Source organism: Ovis aries, chromosome 2 (assembly GCF_016772045.2).
Source record: "Ovis aries strain OAR_USU_Benz2616 breed Rambouillet chromosome 2, ARS-UI_Ramb_v3.0, whole genome shotgun sequence".
In the NCBI taxonomy this organism is placed as follows: Eukaryota; Metazoa; Chordata; class Mammalia; order Artiodactyla; family Bovidae; genus Ovis; species Ovis aries.
Window position 1 is genome coordinate 128281230 of NC_056055.1, and position 22429 is coordinate 128303658.

General features: G+C 38.2%; 2 protein-coding genes across 3 annotated transcripts in view; one reads left to right on the forward strand and one right to left on the reverse strand.

Moving 5' to 3' along the window:
- The window catches only part of CERKL (ceramide kinase like), a 138397-nt gene extending 131786 nt beyond the window's left edge, over positions 1-6611 (forward strand). For both annotated transcript variants that reach the window (XM_027964779.2, XM_027964780.2), the window contains one exon: positions 655-6611. In XM_027964779.2, the coding sequence (XP_027820580.2) occupies positions 655-736 (82 nt within the window). In that variant the 3' untranslated portion in view covers positions 737-6611. The remainder of the gene's footprint in view (positions 1-654) is intronic.
- Positions 13-22429, reverse strand: part of ITGA4 (integrin subunit alpha 4) — a 95242-nt gene continuing 72825 nt past the window's right edge. Inside the window, exons 18-28 of the mRNA XM_004004537.6 lie at positions 19077-19227; positions 17450-17545; positions 16712-16791; positions 16223-16312; positions 13891-13984; positions 8711-8818; positions 7816-7941; positions 6268-6387; positions 4483-4581; positions 3991-4110; positions 13-3513 (exon numbers count right to left, since the gene is read on the reverse strand). Coding sequence (XP_004004586.2) covers positions 3415-3513; positions 3991-4110; positions 4483-4581; positions 6268-6387; positions 7816-7941; positions 8711-8818; positions 13891-13984; positions 16223-16312; positions 16712-16791; positions 17450-17545; positions 19077-19227 — 1183 coding nt within the window. The 3' untranslated portion in view covers positions 13-3414. The remainder of the gene's footprint in view (positions 3514-3990; positions 4111-4482; positions 4582-6267; positions 6388-7815; positions 7942-8710; positions 8819-13890; positions 13985-16222; positions 16313-16711; positions 16792-17449; positions 17546-19076; positions 19228-22429) is intronic.

Genomic DNA, 22429 nt, shown 5'->3' on the forward strand with positions numbered 1-22429 from the left:
ACACATGTACAATTTTAATAAAAAGTATAACTTTTTATTTATTCACCAGTTGTTATGTACAACCATTTTCTTTGGTTATGAGTCTCTATGTTGGTGTTCCAAACTACCATTCTTCATAAACTATACAGATAATGTATGTCTGAAAATTCCACTTTGAATTTTTAAAAATAGATTAAGATCTTATACCTGATGAAGTCACTTGAATAGCAGATGGTTACAATTTTAAATTTCCTTTTACCCACAACAAATACTTGTGTTCAGCAGTTTGCTTTTATCATCTTTCCAAAGCATACTTTACATAAGAACAATTTTACATATTATTTATTAGCAAGAGCAGCTGGTTATAAACAGGCAAACTCATTTTCCGTAAGTACTATGACTCCATGAGTGGAAGTGTGCAGGGCTCCCTGAGTGGCCTGCTAGATGTGAGCTTTCTACAGCCACAATGTACTGGGCTTTACAGGAATTAGTGCTACTGATTTATCAGGCCCTGTGTGTTTTCTAAATGGCAGCTCTGCCATGAATATGTGTTTGTTGGTTATCATTAGATTTGAATTTGGTAGTATGCACTGCATTCAATAGGTGTTATGTATGAAAAATAACAGAATGATAGGTTAATGAAATAATCAGTCATGTTTATTATATTCTTTACAGAGTACACCCAAGACTTATCAATCTTTATGGAAGAAGCATGGAAGAAATGAATGATTCCAAAGTAACATGTAGTTGTTTATAAGAGGAATGTGGAAACTAGAATTTTAATATGAAAATATATATTATATTTTAATTAATCAGATATTTTAATAAGGAAAAATATCTATTTTGAAAAGGAATTAAAATTGCTATTTTTGACGTTACTAAAATTAGCTTCTAAACTTAAAAAAATAAGACATGAAATATATACAAAACAACTGAAATTTTGGTTTTTGGAGAGTATTTATTGGAATGGAAAATAAACATCTCCGGTATTTGAAATTTAAACAAGCTATATCAATATTTAACATAGATTAATTCCAAAGTGAAATAATTTGGATTCTTTCTTCCTGGATTTGAGTCCATCAGTTCTGATGTTAAATTTCGATAGCCTGGTACCAACAGATCAGAGTTCATGTAAGAATGTTCTGATATCCTGATGAGGTAAGTATTCCAGCAAGATTATATTTCAAAATTACACATTTAGGAAATCATATAACCAGAAATAGTACTATGTTTTTTCCCTCAAAATCTCTAATATGTAGACTACTTGGCAAAAACAAAAAAGATGGATTAAAGTTATAGCACCAATTTTGTGACTGTCTCTGAAAACTGAAAGCTCAAAGTGATTGGAGTTTGAAGTCCATTATACACAAAGTAGATAAAATATATAAATATGCAAAATACATAAGGAGTCATAATCTGGCCCCGTAGGGAGCTGTGTTCCTCTTGCTCCTGAAAGCCCTGCTGTCTGGCGAGTCTAGCATGTTGTTTGCACTGTACTCAGTGCTACCTGAAATGCTGTTATTTCTAGTAGGAAAGAACCAGATTTAAATCTCCTCAGGGATCATCCTTGAGAAAGCAGCTTTAAATTTGGATTTGATTTTCTATCAATGAGCCTAGATATTTTCTTGAAAGAACTACTTTAAACATTTTAACTTCTATTGGTTACACACCAAGTTAAGAAGGTTTCATGCTCACTGGGTCTTGCTGCTGAAATGCCTTCACCGACTGCTGTGCATTTCTCCTTTTCCAGCCACCAATATGTGAACAGATAGCAGAAATGAAGCAGTCTGAAGAAGACAGCTGTTGGCAGGGACCTCATATGAAGAAATCCTTTTCCATAACAGTAAAGAGCGGCCCCTAACTTATCACGTCCCATGACAGATTTTGAAAATTTGGCCACAACCTTCATATCAAGTTAGATGTAGAAATAAATCAGATGAAATTATGTTCTGCAGTTATCAGCATTTAGTTTATAAGTAAGAATAAATATTACAAAAAAAGACTCTATTTGAAAATAAAGAGACATTTAAAGATAAATTATTTTAGACCCAGAAAGAAACTACTTCATTATAAAAGTATGTAAGATCAACAAAAAACTTAAAATATTTCACTTATCACTAAAACATGGAAATTTTCGTGTCATATTTTTATCTAAGCTAAATCTACATTTTTCAATTTACAGGTAAATTTGTGAATTTTGTTTTCTAGTTCCATGCAGAAGAGAATGCCCTTATAGCATTCACCATTATAGCACTGGTGAAAGTACATTTCATACTTACACTTGAGAAAAGAATAACATCCAAACAAGAATTTATCTATTGGCTGAATTTTGACAGTCCACATTTTAAACAGTATCTAATTTATATGAAATATTTGTCCCCAATATCATCTTTGGAAGGCTCTGATTTTTAAAAACTTAGTGAGGTACAGTTTTCATATTTTACATATATCAGTGTATGTATATTTCAAATATCAGCTAAAGTGCAACATTCAATCTGTTTTAGAATATAAATTAGAATTCTAAGTATTGTTTTTATAAACAAAAAAATTTGACTAAAGATGGATTTTTAAAATTTACTCTTCAGTACCTTTACCTTGATAAAATTGTGTTACAGAAAGACTTATTGGATTTATACCTATATAAATATATATATACATAATGTTTCTAAAAGAACATATATGTACAAAAAGAAAAAAATACATGGCAGTATAAACAATAATTATCCAGAAATCACCCCTTTAAGCTCAAACCAGTGTATAAGTTCAGTCTGAAGTTTGCTCATCAGACCATAATATTCATAGACTGGTTGCTGATCAAAGCTCATAGGCAATAGATTACAAATCAGTGTCTTTAAAGATATCTGCTTTAAAATGATAGTGGTTCTTTTCTATTCATTAGAAAATTTGGTGACAGCGTGTTGAAAAATTCTGCTAAATATTTCTAGAGAACATATTCCAAACAATTCTCAAAGAGCTATTAGGAATGAGTCATTGCCTACTGGGTGGAATTAATTTTACCAAAGCAAACACATATGGTGAATAGTATTTCTTTCAAAGGAATAATACTACAAGTCTAAGTCTTCTCCAGATGAGTTGTTTACTTCCTCCACATAATTTTAATTCTAATGCACTTTCAAGATATCTTCCAGGGATTACTTCTCTTGAATAAGTTGATGCTTTAGTGTTTTTATATCCATTTTAGAGCTGCAAGATTATCGTCTGAGAGAAAATAACTCCAAAGGTAATACTGTAATGTATCCAAAGATAATGCAGTTGAAAAGTCCAAGCAATGATGAAGACATACTATGTCACATGGTCATTATTAAAAGAAGTACATGAAGTCTGAGCAGAATTCATGGTTTCTTGTAAACAATATCTAAAATTTTTGTTTAATATATTGTAACCTGAGTTGTTCTGTTAACTTGAAATAAGTCTTCACTCATCTTTATCACTTTTACTGTTAATGTAACTCCAACTGTCTCTTCTATTTTCTTCTTGTAGGATAGATTTGTACTGTCTTTTGAAGAAGCCAGCCTGAAAATAACATAGTATAATCACTGCTGTATAGTTATGAACACATTAAATGTCTCAACAGTCAATGACAATTGTAGTCAGTAAAAATTAGTTTGGGAGATACAGCCTTGTTTTGTTGTTACTATAGGGTTTCTCGGTGCTGCTTACACACGCTCCAAAATTGAAATTCAACATATAAATGTGCAGTGCTTTCCAAATGCTTTTTTAGAAAGTCTTTCAAAACTTCTGTTATATTGAATATTCATTGAAAATCAGTTATCTTTAAGAAAGCATATTTTTCTAGAAAGACTTTGGTACTGAAGTTAAGAGACACATGTGATCAGTACTATTAAATATCAGTCCACTTAGGAATTTAAAACTAACATTAAAAATACTGAAATACTTAAATCTAGTAATGTGGGAGTCACAAGTTGGCTTTGAGAAAACTCAAGAATAGAATTTTGGGTGGTTCAACATTGGTAATTATTAAAGGCTTACCTTCCACATAACATAAGAAATGAGGAAAAGTAAAATAAGTCCGAGGAGCAAGCTACTTGAAATAATCATTATAGTGAAATGGCGTCTGGGTCTTTGATGATGTAGTCCTTCGAGGAGAACCTACATAAATTAACCAAAAGAAGGAACCACCATTTTAAAAACTTGCCTCTATTTCCTTTGAAGCCCCTCTATTTTCCCCAACAGTATTTAGAATATTCCTTCCCATTCTCTTTCTGTTCTAACACAACCATAGGAAACATGGGTAAATGTTTGAGAAACAGGGAGTGTAATGTGCTGTGTCTGTGGTTCTCCCTCCAATTCATTCTACCAGAATCACCTTCTGAAAGAGCTGCGTCATTCCTTCCTGCCAGCTGTAGAAAATGCCACTCCCCAATAAAGTATTTTAGGCTCTCTGTGGTTTTCCTGACCAAACACCCTAGCAATATTATTTTTCCCATAATCCTTATGTTTCAGTTAAAAAGGTAATCTTACATGGGCAACATTCTCATCCTTCTTTAATTCAATAACTTTGGGATTTGGCTCTGGAAAAGCTGTTGCTCTTATTTCAAACTTCAGTGCTCTAGTCTCATCCTGTTTAAAGAAAAGAGACATAGTTTTATTTCATGAAAACATATACCAGGTAATGATCATGAGAAACTAAAAGTTTTCACAAGTTATCTTCTCCAGCTTATTTCACCATTTGTATTTAATTGCAATGCAATGCTTCCTTTAGTTCCAAAGGCATGTCCTTTGTATTAATTAATATTTAAATATTATTTGATAGTTATTAGTATATTTTTTCCTTAGGGAAGACTTTCTTTGTTTGATAAACATTTCCTCAAATTAATTTTCTTTGGGCTTTTCTTGTAGTATTTGGTATACTATCTGTATTTGATCAAATACAGATAGTAAACCAAATGCTATAATGAAAAAATCTGGTACAAATATTTATAGCATTCAAAAATAAAATCACTGGATGAACTCAGTTTTACTATCTAACAGAGAGAGGGACTTCATAACCAAGAATTCAGGGCTTAGACGTCTGTAAATGGGCTTCACAAACTCTAAGGCCCTTTGAAGTTTTATTGAAAATTGAGATTTTTTTTTTTTTGCATTCATTAGGGTAGATGAGAATATATTCTTTGATCAAATTCTTATAGAAGTCTGTGACCTGCAAAAGTTAAAACTATGGTGTAAAGGTTATTTAACATTTTGGAGAGAACATGTAGAATTTTAGAGCTAAAAATAAACTATGTACTTTATCTGGAGCAGTGCTTTTCAACAGGGATGATTCTGTACCCTGGAGGATGGTCATTTACATCTGGAGACATTTCCGGCCAGCAGGCATGGGGACGGGGCGCTGCTAGCATTTAGTGGGTGGAGGCCAGCTATTCTAGCACAGGACAGCCCCTGACAACAAAGAAGTATTTCGTCCAGAATGCCACTGGTGCCCGCTGGTGAAAAAACTGGACCCTGCGAGTATGAAGGCAGACTGCAGAAGTCTAAATGACTCACAACTGAAATGGAGAGCTCATGTTTCCCTGTCTGATGTGTCTTCCTCCTAACCACCTTGTGGTAATTTCAACTTCTCCTCTTAACAGAACATGATACCTGTCATTTCCTTTGGCTTATTATGTGCTATGTACTAAATTCTTTATAAAGATCATCTAATCTGAACAACTCTGAGAAAGATCTATTACTCATATTGATCAGATAAGAAAATTTTATCTCAAAGTACTTCTCATAAATATACACACTCCTTTCCAGGAAGAAGTCTAACATGTATTTAGTTAATTTTTAATTCAAGCCTTCAAACTTCACGTCCTTAAAAGTGTGTTTCTGTTCTTGTATGTTTGTGTTTTGTTAAATTTTGATGTTTTAGATTTTATGGAAGTCTTAATTTTTAGTAAGTGTATACTATATACAATAGTAGGTCTTTAAGCATAATTTGTAAATAACTAAGGATATATGAAATGTTAAGGCAGCTAACTAATTTGAGTGACAGTCATAGTTGGACATGCTTTGTAAAATCTCTTAATTATAGTCTATTTTATAGCCCACGTTATCTGTTTAGTTACTAAAACCATGTCATTTTGACAGTGTATTTTGAAGTGATAAATGGGAACAGTTTTAGAATTTCATTCCAGATTTTACAGTCATTCATACCTTCTTAATTTGTTGAATGCCTCCTTACCATCCTACCTGCATAAGATGGTTGTGTTTGTAAGGTCTGTCTGAAATCTTATCCACAAAGTTGTCACTGTATCACAGACTTACCATTTCTAAAATGGATGGGCGACCTTCCAACTGAATGTGAACACTGGCTTCTTTTCCACTGTCCATTTTCCCAAAATGGCATGAGATATCTAAGCAATATGGATCAGCTTTCATGCAGTACTTAAAAAGAATACAAAAGAGCCATGTTAAAATTTAAACATTTTTTAAAAGATGGCTAAAATATTTTACATGGAATTCAAGATCTGCTCCCACTACTGGCATTTGCAAAAATTTATCTTGCTATAAACATGGAATTAAGGATATGCTTTCATTAGTGGCACTTAAAAATTATCTTGCTTCAAAGAAAACACAAATATTTATAATAAATTATAACAAAACAAGTATTTGAACTGTATCATATGTTTCATTATTTTTATGAAAATATTCTGGGATAGAAAAAGACATGAGAGTATTTGCTTAGTTACATGTTCTATGATAAAACTTGGATCATTTGGAGGCTTTCCTTGTCCCCCTTTCCCCCCACATATATTCACTAAAATGAAAAAAAGTGGAAATTTCATGCAACCAGAGGTTGCTCAGCTGAGGACATCTTGACCAACCCCCTAAAGGGTCTGGTACAATGTCTGGTTGGCATGAATTGAGCACTTAAATAAATAATGACTAGTATGGTATCAGTTCAGTTCAGTTCAGTTGCTCAGTCGTGTCCGACTCTTTGTGACCCCAGGAATCGCAGCACGCCAGGCCTCCCTGTCCATCACCAACCCCCGGAGTTCACTCAGAGTTGCATCCATCGAGTCAGTGATGCCATCCAACCATCTCATCCTCAGTCGTCCCCTTCTCCTCCTGCCCCCAATCCCTTCCAGCATCAAAGTCTTCTCCAATGAGTCAACTCTTCGCATGAGGTGGCCAAAGTACTGGAGTTTCAGCTTTAGCATCATTTCTTCCAAAGAAATCCCTGGGTTGATCTCCTTTAGAATGGACTGGTTGGATCTCCTTGCAGTCCCAGGGACTCTCAAGAGTCTTCTCCAACACCACAGTTCAAAAGCATCAATTCTTCGGCGCTCAGCCTTCTTCACAGTCCAACTCTCACATCCATACATGACCACAGGAACAACCATAGCCTTGACTAGATGGAGGGAGAAGGCAATGGCAACCCACTCCAGTACTTTTGCCTGGAAAATCCCATGGATGAAGGAGCCTGGCAGGCTGCAGTCAATGGGGTCGCACAGAGTCGGACACGACTGAGCAACTTCACTTTCACCTTTCACTTTCATGCATTGGAGAAGGAAATGGCAACCCACTCCAGTGTTCTTGCCTGCAGAATCCCAGGGACGGCAGACCCTGGTGGGCTGCTGTTTATGGGGTTGCACAGAGTCGGACACAACTGAAGCGACTTAGCAGCAGCAGTATATAGTATATATTTAATCCTGGGTGTATCTCAACTCTCCAATCATGCCTGCTCCTCACACACAAGAACATTACCTGACTTGGCTTCTCTCCTATACTCAACTGACAGTTCAAACCTCTTGGTCCATGATTTTAAGTGTTTCAGTTCTGGACGTTGGAAAGCAAAACACTGAAACTTACCAGGAGCCTCTTATCAGTCTTTGACAGAAATCTGAATGTATCTTTAAGGGTCTCCATTGTGCCTTTTTGCTGGTCTAATGTACACTTTCTTTGATAATTCTTAAAATGGCATTCTCCAGCAGTAGTCTACAAAGATAGAGAGCAAGAAAACTCATCCAGTATTGGGAAGGACAATAGCTACATGGCTTTTAAAACTTACCTTTCAAAGCTTACCTTTTAAGAAATATATCAAGTACTTCTAAAATTATGTGAAAATATTTTTTGACAGATTTTGGAGAGGTTAAATCTTTGAGGTTAAAAAAATGCAACAAAACTCAGAAAAATTTTAGAGGCTTGATATAGTCCTAAACTGATCAAAGGGCCTTAACCTTAAAAAAATTAGGGCAGTATGAAAACTGAACATTAGCATAAAACTGAACGTATTTCTTTGGCTTCAGACACACAGTCAAGTGTTACAGCAGCCTGCCCTACCATCTCAATCTGGAATTCAGGTAGGATTTTTAAGGATTACCTCTCAAATCTATTGAGTGGATTTATTTGCTGATTGCTTGTCTTAAAACTGGGAAGGTAAAACTAATTCAGATAGAATCCACATAAGAATATTGATTCTTAGTAGTTATTTGATAATAAAAGGCTGAAGTACTGATTTTTCAACATTGGTCTCAAGCTTTATGGAGAATCCGATCAAAGAAAATCTACCAAAAGATAGAGCATAATTTTGTTATCGTCACATGTAGAGATTCCACTGTAATCGCACAGTTCTAATGCAATAATCAAAGTGTACGCAATAAATGCATGGTGAATTCATAGCTGAGACCAAATGTGACTGAAGTAAGGTAACAAAGCTCCGTTTCAGCAATATGACTTAGAATAAAGGAGGGAACCCCATTTTTACCTGGACATCCAAAACGTTGAACAGCTTGTCGGTTCGGGGACTAAAAGAATTTGGTATCATTATTTCCACACTAATATTTGGAGCCATGCTTTGGCCGGTGTTGATGACCTGATAAGCAAAAAGTTTTAAACACTCAAAAAACACATTTTATAAAAGTACAGATAGCAATGAGCTTCTCAGGTGAACCTGGGTATTTCATGCAACATTTATAAGGGGGGAGGTTTATAGAATATCCACTATCAGAACTTTAAAATGTTTGCTAACAATGCAACTAGTTATTATTCCTAGCTCTTTCCTTTTGGTGATTAGAACAAAATGTTTGCACTGATGGTTTACTGCAGAAATAGTCTGAAGAAGAAGACATCGATAATATACAGTTCAGGGGGGTAAGGTCACTGACCCTCAGTGCAATTGAAACTCCAAGTACAACTTATAGTCAACCCTCTGTATACCTGATTTCTCTGTAGTCACAGATTCAACCAACCAATGGTTGGTTCTAAACTACAGAATTTACTATTGAAAAAAATCCACATCTAAGTGGACCAGTGCAGTTCAAACCTCTGTTGTTCAAAACTGTACCTGGCACATTACTGATCTAAAAAAACGAGATCAATTGTCCTTATAACTACTCCATGAGGTGGGTTAACATTTTATTATTCACCGACTCAGGAAGATGCTAAGAGGGATTAATGTGGTATCCAAGATCACAGTCAAAAAATGGTAAGAAGTGGGACTGAAACCTAGGTATTCTAATTCTAAATAATATGTTGTTTTCATAAAGTCACTCTGTGCTAAGAGAATAATCATCAGCAATGAGTAAAAATATATTTAAGTTCAGGGTAATTATAATGTGGAAGAACTCAGAAAATTAGAAAAGGGTAGGTTATTAGGTTTTAGAAAAAAACAGGTTTTTAATAATATGCATAAAGGGAAGATCTTGATAAATGATAAATATCTTGATTCTTGATCATGTTAAATATAAATATACAATATATATATTTTAGTAGTTATTTGATAATATTTGATAACAAATATCATAATATAAATACAGATATCAAATTCTTGATAAATGATAAAACAATTTATCATTGTCATTGATAAATCTGGGGATTAAAGAAAATTGAGCCAAAATACTCAGTGATCAATGCAAAGAAGTAGAAGAAAATAACAGAATGGGAAAGATTAGAGATCTCTTTAAGAAAATTAGAGACAACAAGGGAACATTTCATGCAAAAATGGGCCCAATAAAGGACAGAAACAGTATGGACCTAACAGAAGCAGAAGATATTAAGAAGAGGTGGCAAGAATACACAGAAGAACTATACAAAAAAGATCTTCATGACCCAGATAACCATGATGGTGTGATCATTCACCTAGAGCCAGACATCCTGGTGAAGTCAAGTGGGCCTTAGGAAGCATCACTGTGAACAAAGCTAGTGGAGGTGATGGAATTCCAGTTGAACTATATCAAAACCTAAAAGATGATGCTGTGAAAGTGCTGCCCTCAATATGCCAGCAAATTAGAAAACTCAGCAGTGGCCACAGGACTGGAAAAGGCCAGTTTTCACTCTAATCCCAAAGAAAGGCAATACCAAAGAATGTTCAAACTACCACACAATGGCACTCATCTCACATGCTAGCAAAGTAATTCTCAAAATTCTCCAAGCCAGGCTTCAACAGTATGTGAACCATGAACTTCCAGATGTTTAAGCTGGATTTAGAAAAGGCAGAGGAACCAGAGATCAAATTTCCAACATCCATTGGATCAAAAAGCAAGAGAGTTCCAGAAAAACATCTGCTTTATTGACTATGACATGGAACAACAGACTGATTCCAAATAAGAAAAGGAGTACGTCAAGGCTGTATATTGTCACCCTGCTTATTTAACTTATATGCAAAGTACATCATGAGAAATGCTGGGCTGGAGGAAGTACAAGCTGGAATCAAGACTGCTGGGAGAAACATCAATAACCTCAGATATGCAGATGACACCACCCTTATGGCAGAAAGTGAAGAAGAGCTAGTGAGCCTCTTGATGAAAGTGAAAGAGGAGAGTGAAAAAGTTGGCTTAAAGCTCAACATTCAGAAAACTAAGATCATGGCATCCAGTCCCATCACTTCCCTTCCCCAAATAGATGGGGAAACAGTGGCTGACTTTATTTTGGGGGTGCTCCAAAAATCACCGCAGATGGTGATTGCAGCCATGAAATTAAAAGACGCTTACTCCTTGGAAGGAAAGTTATGACCAATCTAGACAGCATATTAAAAAGCAGAGACATTACTTTATCAACAAAGGTCCAACTAGTTAAGACTATGCTTTTTCCAGTGGTCATGTATGGATGTGAGAGTTGGACTATAAAGAAAACTGAGCGCAGAAGAATTGATGCTTTTGAACTGTGGTGTTGGAGAAGACTCTTGAGAGTCCCTTGGACTGGAGATCCAACCAGTCAATCCTAAAGGAGATCAGTCCTGTGTGTTCATTGGAAGGACTGATGTTAAAGCTGAAACTCCAATATTTTGGCCACCTGATGCAAAGAGCTGACTCATTTGAAAAGACCTTGATGCTGGGAAAGATTGAAGGCAGGAGGAGAAGGGGATGACTGAGGATGAGATGGTTGTGTGGCTTCACTGACTCAATGGATATGAGTTTGGGTAAGTTCCAGGAGTTGGTGATGGACAGGGAGGCCTGGTGTGCTGCAGTTCATACGATCGCAGAGTCAGACATGACTGAGTGACTAAACTGAACTGAAAGCCTTTGACTGTGTGGATCACAATAAACTGTGGAAAATTCTTCAAGAGATGGTAGTACCAGACCACCTGACCTACCTCCTGAGAAATCTGTATGCAGGTCAAGAAGCAACAGTTAGAATTGGACATGGAACAACAGACTGGTTCCAAATTGGGAAAGGAGTACATCAAGACTGTATATTGTCACCCTGCTTATTTAACTTATATGCAGAGTACATCAGGTGAAATGCCAGGCTGGATGAAGCACAAACAGGAATCAAGATTGCTAGGAGAAATATCAATAAGCTCATATATGCAGATGATACCACCCTTATGGCAAAAAGCAAAAAACTAAAGAGCCTCTTGAGGAAAGTGAAACAAGAGAGTGAAAAGTTGGCTTAAACTCAGTGAGAGACTTTATTTTCTTGGGCTCCAAAATTGCAGATGGTGATTGCAGCCATGAAATTAAAAGATGCTTGCTCCTTGGAAGAAAAGCTATGACCAACCTAGACAGTCTATTAAAAAGCAGAGACATTACTTTGACAGCAAAGGTCCATCTAGTCAAGGCTATGGTTTTTCCAGTAGTTATGTATGGATGTGAGAGTTGGACTATAGAGAAAGCTGAGCACCAAAGAATGGATGCTTTTGAACTGTGGTGTTGGAGAAGACTCTTGAGAATCCCTTGGACTGCAAGGAGATCAAACCAGTCAATCCTAAAGGAAATCAGTCCTGAATAGTCATTGGAAAGACTGATGTCACTGAAGCTGAAACTCCAATACTCTGGCCACCTGATGTGAAGAACTGACTCATTGGAAATGACACTGATGCTGGGAAAGATTGAAGGCAGGAGGAGAAGGGGATGACAGAGGATGAGATGGTTCTATGGCATCACCGACTCGGTGATGAATTTGAGTAAGCTCCAACAGTTGGTGATGGACAGGGAAGCCTGGTGTGCTACAGTCTGTGGGGTCGCAAAAAGTCCAACACGACTGAGCAACTGAACTGAACTGCCTCCTGAAAACTATCAAACCAACACAGTAAGTTAGGAAAGAGATGTGTTATAATATCTAAATGAAACACCATGGCTCAGAGTCTTGCAATAATATTCTGAATGCAGACACCTAGATTAAGCGGGAGTATGCCTGGCTTTGGGACAGGTGGTAACTGCCGGTCTTGGAAGCACAGGGCAGCTGTAAGAGGCAGTGTCAGCCATGGGGCCCAGCACTACCCAGACCTTTAGACAAGGTCTTCCTGATGCCAGCAAATCACCAAGCTCTCCTGCAGTATATTCGTGTTCATCTAATAACATTTAGACTTCTGAGAACACCTTCATGCTTGAACAACTCATCAAGCCTAGAGACTGAAAGCATCTCTAGGCCCAGTCCCTCCATTGTAATTTAACTATAAAAATACTTTTAAACTATTATTTGTAAATAAATAGGCCTTCTAGAGTCCAACTCAATTTCTGTTTATCAGAACATAGACCCCCACTGGACTGTGACAGGAGCATTCTTGGGGACTTAAAAGTAGAAGACTACATTTTCCCAATACTAGTGTATTCTAGTATAACAATACAATAACTTGAGTACAGACTCAAGAGCATTCTGAGGTCACCCTTCTTCCACAGATTTGGGGCAGAGGCCCAGGAGTTTGTGTTTTGGATAAACATCTCAAGTGATTCTGATACACATTTTAAAAAGCATTACCTTACAATTATCATAATGTACCTAATCCAGGACTCACTCACATTCTATAGATTGTTATATAGCTCTGAGAATGTCTGAGTAGTACTTTTGATTGAAAAAATATTTTTTTTGGATATTGTCTCCAATTATTTGCTCACTATCAACATCCATGCTGTAACAAAAATTTCAGTTTGACAGTAAAAAAAATTGTTAATGAATTTATAGCTTATATATTAGTATGTTAATACTTCTGGATGATGATAATATTCTCCACTTTTAAAAAGATTTACTAAATGATACATCACTTGTCACAGAGGCATATACCAATGGCCTGTAAGGCTGACCAAGTGGACATTAAGTGGAGATGCGGAGGTAAAATCTTCGCTTGGTAATGTTAGGATTTGTATAAAGCTTGGACCAAGTTTCACTGGTTGGCACCAAACGATGCCTTCCTCTTGACCTATTTTGATTTCTGCATGTATCTCAAGCATATTCAGCTCCTCCCATAACTTTGCCTATTTCAGGCATCACCTCTGTTCCCACTTGGACTATAAGGAGCGTGGGCTCAGTAATAGGGACAGGACGAATGGGAGAGAAGGGGCCCATGAAGCGAGGGCATGAGCCTTGAGGCAGCTCTCTCCCCGCCCCCAGCCATCTGTGGCCTCCCAGACCTGAGGGACATCACGCGCACATGATGTCCTCTGGAGCAGGGCCTCAGTAACAGTTCGTTCACAACATGAATACAAAATATGAACACAGTCATCTTACGTGGAAAGTGAAGTTCATTTTCTCTGTCACGCACATTTCAAACTCATCATCTTCCTCCTTTGGTCCATACATAAATGAAGCTGGACTTACAAACCTGGCAGAAAAGAATTCAGATTTAATTCAACTGTCTTATTTGATGAGGTACTTGAAAAACCTTTCTCTATAGTCTGAATATAGCGTATCTCTTAAATATGACATAATTCAGAGTACAGACGCTTCTAAGTACCTAGGAGTACTTTTGATAAAGGTAAGAACACTTTCTTGTTAAGATAAGAATTTTTGTGAAAATGTAATGAATTTCCCACGTGGCGCTACTGGAAAGCTGTGGGCTCTAGTTTGGGTGAAAACTTCTCTTCCCACCAATATCCTCTACTTCATTCCCAACACTGCCAGCTCACTCTAGTGACCGTTCCATCTCTCTCAGCCCTCAAATGATTCATGCAAACTTGAAAAATATGAGATAAATTCTTAGCTTTGCCCTCAGGCTCCAATATCCACTTATACTTCAGTGTATCTGACAGATTTTTGAATTACTTCTCACCATCCACCAATTCCTGCTGGCTATTTGTAATGAACCCCAAGTGTGGGGAACAATTCAAACACCAATAAGTAGGGCAAGTTTTTGTTAAAATACGAGGTTGTCACTCTTTTACCTGAAATGAGACATATGCATGGTTGGTAATGAAGTAAAGGAATTTTTCTAGGGAAATCCCGATTCCCCAGGTTGTGAATATTTGGCAGCACAATGGCACCTCACTCCAGTGCTCTTGCCTGGAAAATCCCATGGACAGAGGAGCCTGGTAGGCTGCATTGCAGTCCATGGGGTCGCGAAGAGTCGGACACGACTGAGCGACTTCACTTTGACTTTTCACTTTCATGCATTGGAGAAAGAAATGACAACCCATTCCAGTATTCTTGCCTAGAGAATCTCAGGGATGGGGGAGCCTGGTGGGCTGCCGTCTATGGGGTCGCACAGAGTCGGACACGACTGAAGCGACTTAGCAGCAGCATGAGGTAATATGGACTTCTTGGTGGCTCAGCAGTAAAGAATCTGCCTGCAGCACAGGAGCTGTAGGAGACGTGGGTTCGAACCCTGGGTCGGGAAGGTCCCCTGGAGGAGGGCATGACGACCCACTCCAGTGTTCTTGCCTGGAGAATCCCATGGACAGAGGAGCCTGGCAAGTTATAGTCCATGGGGTCGCAAAGAGTTGGACATGATAGAAGCGACTTAGCACACACGCATGAGGTAATATGTTAGAGGATTTTTTTTTTTTACAGCAGAGAGAGAGATCCAAATGCTGCAGATTTAGGCAGCTTCATAGCTGCAGAGCGTTCATTGCTCAAAATAACAAGATGTGTTTAATCAAAAACCAGGACGACACACTCATCGTAACAAAATCAAGGAGGCGAGATACACATTCGAATCCGAGAAAGATGGCATCGGCTTCTCTCTGCTCGTCAGTCCCGCCTTCGAAGGGCTTCCTTTTCCCCCTGCTCGTTTTATCTAACTAGAGACTCGGGTCCATGGCTTTATTGTTATATACCCATGTGCCAGCATTATGGCTGGTTAAAAATGACTGGAGGTGATTTACATTTAGAGCAACTAGAAAAGCCCATCTCTTCATTCTGTATCTTGTATCATCTATTGCTTTAAGAATGTTGCTTTAAACTAAGATTAACCAGCTTAATAATTTCCAGCAAAATCATGAAAGATTTTCTCAATGCTATTTTAAAAATTCTTTCTCTTGACATCTCCTTCCTGAATCAGAGAAGGGTCCACTCCAAGAATTACTAAGGTTGTGAGGAGTCAGTGAATGCTGGCCCTGGGGCTGTAGGGGAGGAACTCCGTAACTCACAGATGTAGAGACTGGACAAGGGAGCCAGCTCTCCTGTACCAGTTCGGCTGCCACACAGGTAGGTGCAGGGCTGGGACAAGAGTGACGTGGCCAAGCTTTCATTGCTCTAAACCTCACACTTGCCGTGGCCACTGGGCATAGCCATACAAGGTGCACGCCAGCACTCTGGGGCCCTGGCCTGCGCAGTGTATAGCTAAAAAGGCTGAATGTGGCCTGCTGGAGGTTTGGTGGACTCTTCCAGGAAGAAGTCTCCTCCCCCAGGACATTAATATAAGGTGGTCTCAGTGGTGACTACAGAGTGAGTGAAAATCACAAAGAGCTAAGCAATGGGCTGCAACACCGAGGGTAACTGTTAAGAGAAACAGCACATGCTCTTTTCATAAGAAACCTTAAACCTGTTTTTGACCAATGATTTAAGAAGCAACAGAACTCAAAATCGGCTCAGAACTGTACGGGAGGCTTTCATGTCTACTCACCCGTGAACTGTTAGCATGACTTCATACTTAAGAGGTATTGTCACAGTCACCTCATTATGCGTCACATCGCCTGTTTCCCCTTCATTTTCACTACAGAAGCGAACAGAAGAGACTCTTAGAGTCCAGTCAGCACAAAAATTCTCATCAGAGAGAACTAATTACGCCCACGTATACCTAATGTACTTGGAGGCTGGTTTAAAATATGCTCTTGGAAGAGTCAGAAGAAAAGTAGATGTAACAGTAAAAAAAAATTTATGCCACAGCTGGCAGAAACTCACTGTCATTGTCTACACTGCTATTTTGCTATTTATCTCTATGCTATCAAGCTTTAGGTTAGAAGGTTTTTTTTGTTTTAACAGATCACATAAAAGAAGTTTGCTCCTGCAGATAATGGAACATAGTCCATGATTCCCCTAAAGTGACCCCCGTTTCTCTCCCCCAAAGTGAGGGGTTCATCTAACACAGTTGTTTTTTCCTAGTGAAAAGTACCAGGCGGCATGTACTGTGATGCTGAGATCCTCTTCTGCTCTGCTGAGTGAGCTGGCATCCAGAAGAAAACTTACATCTGTCTGAAAAACACAGACAGGGAACGCCCATTTTAAAAATAATAAAAACCATTTTTTTTTACAATCTGAATTTTAGTTTTTCTTATTGTTTAAAAAATATGAAATGCATTTGAGATGCTGTTCTAGAAGCACAGGCTAGCCCTCGAGACAGCTGCGGGGAAGCTGTGGGGTCTGTGGCAATGGTAAAGCGGCAGCATCCCCTCAAGTGACGCGCACAGACAAAGCCTCCTCTGAATGTAAAGAGCGGCAGGTCCAGAACGACAAAAACTCGAGATAGATGCTTTAACAACTTGTGTGTGGACTCTTGCCAGAAACACCTTTTTGTGTAGCAGAGGTAACATGCCTGGCAGATAGAATCACCTGGGGTGGGCTAGGGGGGAGTGTTGGGAAAGTGTCAGACTGGGGAGCAGAATTCTGATTGAACATTCACATGCCCATCCTGACGTAAACAGGTGCCCTCCCTTAAAAAAATTTTTTTAAACAGTGAACATTGCCAAGAATATAAAAATCTCAAAGATCTCAAACCCAGTTAGTTTTGGTTTGACGTCTCTTAACTACTTACTTAGTAAATAACAACAACAAATTATTTGTATGCAGCACAGATACAGAAAACAGAAAATACTTTATATTCATGTGAGTAGCAAAAACTATAAGTGCTCACCTTTGATAGATGATCTACATATATGTAACCAACCCTGCAGTCAAGTCTCACTACACCAGAGCCGTCTGTCACTTCACAGTTTATTTGTTTCTCTTCCTGAAAGGAAAAACGATACAACTGGTTTAGGTAGAAGGGGACAAGAAATCCGTCACATATGTTTAAGGATGGTTTTTGAAAAGAAAACCATCCCCAGAGAATGTACTTTCTTGGAAGACCATTTTCTATTTAATTTTGGAATAAATCAGGAGGAATTAAATTACATAAACATGTGTGTATAAGAATATAGTTAGTCTAAATTCACATAAATTCTCCCCAGAATAATTCCTGGACTTACAGCTTTCAGCTGTGTTTCTGTGTTCACTATTTAACTCAGGGTGCCTTGAAAAATTATTAAGCAAGGAATTCATAAGGTCTGCATTTCATTGGCCCTCTTCTGTCTGGGATGTGAGAAGGCGATAAAGGTATTTACTTATAAACACTGTAATCACGATGATACATATATTCAAATGTTTGGGGAAATACACACTTATGTACATTCATAGGTGCATGTTTCCCTCGGTAGCTGACTTTTCCTCTCACCACTGCAGGTAGGCCCCCAAGGCTCTAGTGGAGGTGGGCAGTAGATATCTGTGAGAGGTCAGAAGACTTTCTAAATGCCATTAGTGTGAAGAAAGTCTCTGGATGAGAGATGGGCAAATTTTCTAAGAGACAGAGAAATATCCAAGAAGAAAGTGATTGAAACATTGCTCTTTCAAATTCAACATTACTAATAACCTCATTGATGGGTTTAAGCACTCGTGACTAAGGCACAATGGTAAAAAGGAAAAAGAAAATCTTTCCAGATGCTCCAAACTCCTTCAGGAAAAGAAAAACTTGCATGCAACTGGATGACACTGGGATTTTGGAATCTGACACTGGTTCTAGCATTTTGGAAGTTCTGTGGGACTGAGACAGTATATGTGAACCTAAAAGGCAGAGCAGTATCTCCAGGAGCCCAGCATGGAAGGCCAGTATTGCCCACGTCCAGACCCCAACCATGAGGAGCAGCATCATAGCCCCAGGTGAGGATGTACCAGGGAGGAGAGCAGTGGCACCTGGCAGCTTGCTTGCATAACTGGACAGTATCTTCTGTCCCATAGTAGCATTTGGAAGCAGGAAGCTGACTCTCCTGTTCTCAGTCATATCCCAAGAAACTTGCCATTTTGTTTAGGGGCACAGAGAAAGTAACAACACTGAAAACCTGAGTGCTAAGTGTGAATATTAAGACTCAAACCTCAAATATTTATACCTCAAAGTGATAGTCATTCATACCATTTAAATTCTTTAAAAAATTAAGTAAAATATGTAGTATCATGCTATTATAGCTTTTGATACTTGTTGTTGTTCAGTCACTCAGTCATGTCTGACTCTTTGCAGCCCCATGGACTGCAGCACATCAGGCCTCCCCACCCCTCACCATCTCCCAAAGTTTGCCCAAGTTCATGTCCATTGCATCGGTGATGCCATCCAGCCATCTCAGCCTCTGACGCCCTTTCCTTCTTCTCCCCTCAGTCTTTCCTAGCATCAGGGACTTTTCCAATGAGTCATCTGTTTGCATCAGATGACCAAAAATATGTTTGATATTTACCAGATCTAAAATCTTAATGAAGTAAAGACCGGTGGGGAGCTTGATATGCAGAGTTGTCTCATACGCATCATCTCCAGCATTAAATAAAGACACGTTCAACATCAATGTCTTCATACTTCCAACAGCAAGATAGGTTTTATTTTCATGTGGTCTAAAAATGAAGTAATGTTATTTAGTTTTTGTTTGGGAACTAAAAATCCATCTCTTCATTTATTTATCCTGAACATAAAATATTAACTTGGAAATACAACCATAGGAGATGACCCCATGCAAGTAGATGTAAATCTATGTAAAAAAGAACTCAATTTCCCAGTTTCAGATAATTTAGTTAGTTATTACACAAGAAAAGTTTTAAAATTTAGTTATAATTAAACTAGACTGCTTTTTGTTTTTCTGTTTAACTTCCTGCTTCTATCATCTTACATATTTTTCTCATTATTTCAAAATATTTTCCTAAAAGATTTTTTTTCATTTTCTTTCTTGATCCTTAAATAGACACTGAATTAGCTGTTTCCCAAGCCACAGGGGGACATGGGGAAAACTGAGGAAGAAGAACAGACGATTTCCACCAAAATAGAGGCTGCTCTGGTGGATGTGAGCACAACACTGGGAAGGGGCTGCTGTGGCCAGCAAACGGGTCCCACTAAAATCTGTCGGATTAGAATTAATTTCTTAAGGCAGACTGGTCACCTCTACTAATAAATGGGCCAAATTAAACAAAACTGCAAAAATGCTTCAGCACCCTGTGAATCGGAACGAGAACACTGCCGCACATCCAAATGGACAGGTGAGTGCCGGTTCTGGCTTGAGTGTCAATGTTGAGAGTTCTCAGAAGTTCTTCCAGTTGATCATCATTGCTAAGCCCCTTCACCCAGCATTGCATCCTCCTAATGAAAGTGGTTTCTCCCTCTCCAACTATCCCGCACACTGGGCAACCCTATAAACCGGGATGTTCACACTGTCTGGTTTTGCTCACCATTAGAATAAGTTCTCTTGGAGAAACGTCTGGGTCATGATTATCACTATTTTCTCCAAGGCTAGCAACACAATTAGTGTTCAGAGTATATGCGTGGCACGTAAGTGCAGTAACCTTAAAAACGGTTGAGTAACACTAAAGAAAGTTCGGAAAGTGAGGAAGTATTGGGTAACTGACTGTTAAAATTTCATGAACTGTATACATTCTATGACATCACAGCCATGCTTATCTGCTTTGTGATGGAATGCAAATTCCAAATGTTTCATTAAGATAAAGTAAACATCGAATACTTCACGTTCATATGCTCTGTGCCTCACCCACACAACCTCATGTTTTAGCGACAACACAGCTATTGAGCTGGCCAATAAATTGATGGCAACATTGATACTGGAAAGAGTACAGTTTTTAAGAAGCAAAATATTATTAACCTCAGGATGTACAAACAAAATTGTAATTTTTGGACACATCTCCCTACTTTTATACCTCTAATAATATATCTTTAAGAAATCAGACATTTCATCTAATTCCTAAAAGTTCTTCCCCTCTTATCCTAATTGTTTTACCACTTTAAATTTTCTTATCAAGGTGGAACATACATAAGGAAAAATGCACACAACCTAAATGGAGCACTCAGTACATTTTTATGAACTGAATACATGTGTGAAAGCATCACCCAGATTGAGAAAAACGTATTGCCAGCATCAAAGAAACACCTTTGTGCCCCCTTCCAATGACTGCCACCACCCACTATCTTGCTTTTAATAGTCTAGACTGGCTTTGCTCAGTTTTATACTTCATATAAACAGAGTCACTATGTAATCTTTCAGTATCTGACATTTCTGTATTCAAAATTTTAGTTGTAAAGTGTTTCTTCTAACTAGTGTGCATATTAATGTTTATAAATATGCTATATTTTATTTATCTTTTCAACTATCATTGGAATTTGACAATTCCAGTTTGGAGCCTCTATAGTTTTCCAGTAAACATATATATGTAATTATGCGGTGTCCATCAGTCTGTCTATCTACGAGCAGACCCCTAACCCAGGACTAATTCCTGAAAAAAAAAAATCTCTAAACCAGGCTAATTCTGACAACCAGTTGAAATTTTACTAACAAGTTACGTTTAGAAAATACACCAGTCCAGGTTCGATGCATGAAACAGGATGCTTGGGGCTAGTGCTCTGGGATGACCCAGAGGGATGGGATGGGGAGGGCAGTGGGAGGGGGGTTCAGGACAGGGAACACCTGTACACCCGTGGTGGATTCATGTTAATGTATGGCAAAAACCACTACAATATTGTATAGTAATTAGCCTCCAAAAAAATAAATAAAGTGGGGAAAATAAAGAAAATACAGTATAAATAACTATGTTTAAATAATAAAAAATTAAAATGTCCTACAGGATTCTCATATAAAAAGCAAGCATACCATAGAGTAGGGGTTCAAAAACTGCTGCCTGAAGGCCAAACTTGGACTGCTGCCCAGTCATGCAAATAAAGGTTTATTGGAACAGAGCCATGCCCACTCATCTGAGGCCACTTTTGCACTCTGACAGCAGAGTTGAGCAGTTGAGACAGATCTCTGTCCCACAAAGCCTAAAATATTTACTGTCTGTCCCTTCATGTAAAAAGTTTGCTGGCTCTGTCATTGAGCAGCCTGACTGAGGAGCATAATTATTTCAAAATAAGCATACCACATATTACTATATTTAAAATCTGTATTATTTTGACAGTAACAGAAGCTTCATTATTTCAGATGGCACTGGATGCTGCCTTAGAGGAAATGACCCCCTAGACCTCATAATTCCTTGTCTGATAGTAATGACATTGAGGAGAAAGGAATTAAAATGTTCCTAGGCATCATTTCTAGCTCTGACCCCTGGGTCTGAGAAGTTGGATATTTCTGGGAGGATGAATGATAACTAACAAGGCAGTAACTCTTCTAAACCCCAGGCACATTTCAGGGTAGAAGAATCTGACTCAGTGACCGTGTGCTCTTTCTCCCAACATGTGAGGGGATGGCTGTGACTTGCTCATTCTTGTGCTATAAACCTTTGTGTTACGTTAGCACTCATCTGCTTGGTGGCTCTGTGTTGGGGCAGGGGGGAGATGTGCACAAACACGGCTCTCCCACAACCCCTCTACTTCTCCAGAGCCAAAGTACAACTAAAGGAACCGAAGAGGTTCCAAAAGTAAACTTCAGCTTGACATTAAAGTTTAATTAAGACTTGTAGAAGAGCTGCCTAGAAATAGACATTTATAAAATATTCTGGCTTGTAACCAAAGCATTAGTCACTGAACACCTTTGGGAAAGAAGTTGGCACTTAGACAAGCAACAGAAGGTGAAAGCACTGCATAAACAGCTAGGTTCCAAGA